Source organism: Marmota flaviventris, chromosome 1 (assembly GCF_047511675.1).
Source record: "Marmota flaviventris isolate mMarFla1 chromosome 1, mMarFla1.hap1, whole genome shotgun sequence".
NCBI lineage: Eukaryota > Metazoa > Chordata > Mammalia > Rodentia > Sciuridae > Marmota > Marmota flaviventris.
The window spans coordinates 208,659,183-208,662,254 of NC_092498.1; the positions used below are offsets into that span (position 1 = coordinate 208,659,183).

The 3,072-nt window shown below is 43.4% G+C and overlaps 1 protein-coding gene across 1 annotated transcript; it reads right to left on the reverse strand.

Moving 5' to 3' along the window:
- Positions 1-1,932: 1,932 nt before the first annotated feature.
- Positions 1,933-2,871, reverse strand: LOC114084382 (olfactory receptor 7A5-like). The gene has a single exon (XM_027925484.3). The coding sequence runs from the start codon at positions 2,869-2,871 to the stop codon at positions 1,933-1,935; it is 939 nt and encodes a 312-aa protein (XP_027781285.3).
- Between the last annotated feature and the right edge of the window lie 201 nt (positions 2,872-3,072).

Here is a 3,072-nt window from a genome sequence, read left to right on the forward strand (position 1 = left end):
GCATGTCATGCTAAGAGAAGTATGACAGGCACATTCTGTTAGATGCCTATGAGGTAAGAAAAAGATCATCTTAAATCATTCGCCTTGGGGATAGCTTGTTATGCAGCAACGGCTTACTGATACAGTGATCAATGCAAATAGAACTGAGATTATTGGGAATAATCAGTTGATTCTTATTTCTGGCATTTGTTCTGATATTTGAAGGCAATATTCCTAATGACCAGGATTTTCCATGTTCATTTCAGATAATGGTATTAAAAACCAGAATTCTATTGATTTTCCCTTTTATGCATTTGGGAGTGATTAAAACAATGTTTTAAAAAATCCATTTATTTTTATTAGTACATTATAATTGTACATAAAAAGAGGTTTTGTGTCATTCCCCAAAACTTTCCCTTCCCTACCAGAGCAGGTTTTTGTTTTTCCCATAAGTACCCTGTAGGCAAAAGCAGAAGTCTCCATCCCCAGAGCCATACCTGGGCGTCTTAGTCAATGTCTTGCATGAGTCATCCTTTGATCATGAGGATTTAAGAGAATTTAGAACATTAAAGATAAACTGATGATCGTGATGCTCCTGTCACTCACTTGCACACTAATGTGGGTGGCAAAGTGTGTAAAGGGGGAGATACTTTGTTAATGGCAATGGAGGGAGTCATATTAGTTGGCAGCACTGGAGAGTTTTAAGCAGAAATATGATATAAAACAATATAGAAAATTGTATGAGGACTTTCTGTCTAGTGGGACCCCATGGTGTGGACATCAAGTGTCTATACTTTGGTGACTAGATGTGTGCATGGACCCAGTGTGACATAGCTGCAGCCATCTGGAATCTTAGCCACCACAATTGCCCCAGAGTAACCCATGGTGGTGTTTCCTGCAGAGTTTCCAGCAAACTCTAGCAGACCAAGCCATCATCCTGGTGTGTGCAGCTGTACACCTGGACCTGGCTCTAGGGATGGCCCTGACTTGATATAAGCTTAAGATAAACCAGGTAAATTCTGGCTCAAATGAAGTCATTGTTCAAACCCACATATATATGCTCTTCCTTCTGACCCAAACTGCAGGGATCCACTTGGTCTCGCTGTGGCCCAGGACCAGGCTTCTGTCAGTCAGTCCCCAGTAAACTCTGTACTCTGGGTCCATCTGCCTCGCTTTCTTAAGCCCCCCAGCAGGTTGGGGCTGGTTCTCATGCACCAGTCCTAGTTGCTCCAGAATCATGTACATCACCAAAAAGAAATCTTCCAGAGTAATTCAAGTATGGTTGAACATTTTAGTCCTCACGATTCTTGGTCATATCTGACTCTAAGTTTACCAAGACAGTAAAATTGGTCTCTCGATGTCCATTATAGTTCTAACTATAGTTCTAACTTGGATTCATAATTTTGGCCTTACTACACTATGCAGGGCAAAACAGGACGCACTGAGGACCATGCTGGAGAGAAACAAGACCATCATGGGGAGAACAAACACCCATGACAGCTGGGAAACATACTCATATGTTAAGGTCTGTGTTACCAGGGAGAGCAGTTAAGGAGAGATGAGCAAGGAATCAGGAATGCAGGTGTCAAAAAATTCACTTTCAGATTGTCTCCTGCTATAAAGTTATACAAACCACCTTAACTTCCTAATGTAGCTTATACCACATTAGTACAGTTAATTACCATCAGACAGTGGGAACCTCAAAATATTTCCAAAATTGGTGATAACTTTGAGAAAGTAGGAACATGACAAAAAGGAAAAGAAAACATTGAATATCAGAAAGAGAAGAAATGTTGAGAAGGGGCTTATTTAACTTATATAAAGTCATTGAAGTTAAATAAGATGAAACTTGAAGAAAAATCAAATTGTACTTCTGTGACCTGACATGGAACTGCGGTCACCAGCTCTGAGGACGACAGCCGTGCAGTCAGGGAGAGTTCTGGAAAACCACCATTACAGTTTCCCTGGGGGGTATCTTCTTAGAGCACTCTTGATGTCCTTGTTCCTCAGACTGTAGATGTAGGGGTTCAGCATGGGGGTGACCACGCTGTACATCACCGAGGCTGTTGCACTTGAGTGTGAATTATGGGTTGCAGCAGCACTGAAGTACACTCCTAGGATTGTAAAATAGAACAAGGAGACCACGGAGAGGTGAGATGCACAGGTGGAGAAGGCTTTGTACTTCCCCTGAGCTGATGAGATTGCACGGATGGAGGAGACGATCTTGGAATAAGAGTAAAGGATGCCAGCGAGGGGGCCACCTCCCAGCAGCACAGATGTAAAGTACATCACCATGTCATTAGGAGAAGTGTCAGAACAGGCAAGTTGGACCACCTGATTAAGTTCACAGAAAAAGTGGGGGATTTCCAAGTCTGTGCAGAAGGACAGTCGCAACACCATTAAGCTTTGTAACAGGGCATGCAAGACACTCAGGATCCAGCACACCACAACCATCAACATGCAGAGCTGGGGGTTCATGATGACTGTGTAGTGCAGGGGGTGACAGATGGCCACAAAGCGGTCATAGGCCATCACGGCCAGGAGGAAGTTTTCCAAACTGGCAAAGACTATGAAAAAGTGCATCTGCATGATGCAGCCTTCAAAGCTTATGGCCTGGCTCTGTGTCTGCAGGTTCACCAGCATCTTGGGGACAGTGGTGGAGGTGATACAGATGTCAGAAAAAGACAGGTTGCTGAGGAAGAAGTACATGGGTGTGTGCAGGTGGGAGTCCAAGGTGATGGCCAGGATGATGAGCAGGTTCCCACACACAGTGATCAGGTACATGGAGAGGAAAATCCCAAAGAGGAAGGGTTGCCATCCAGGTTGCTCTGAAAATCCCAGAAGATGGAATTCTGAAATGTGTGTACCATTCCCTTGTTCCACGTGGTCCATCTGATGAGAGAGAGAGAGAGAGAGAGAGAGAGAGAGAGAGAGAGAGAGAGAGAGAGAGACAACAACAACAACAATCAGACAAGTATTACTAACTTTTCAGAAATGGTCTCATTTATGTTACAGCCAAGAAATGATTTTTATGTTTCATATATGAAGAATCTGGTCCTCTTTTAGCAATCACCCCAGCATTTACAATTGAGA

What these genes read in the sequence shown, in the direction of transcription:
- LOC114084382 (XM_027925484.3), bottom strand. Translation starts at nt 2,871, where the DNA reads ATGGACCACGTGGAACAAGGGAATGGTACACACATTTCAGAATTCCAT.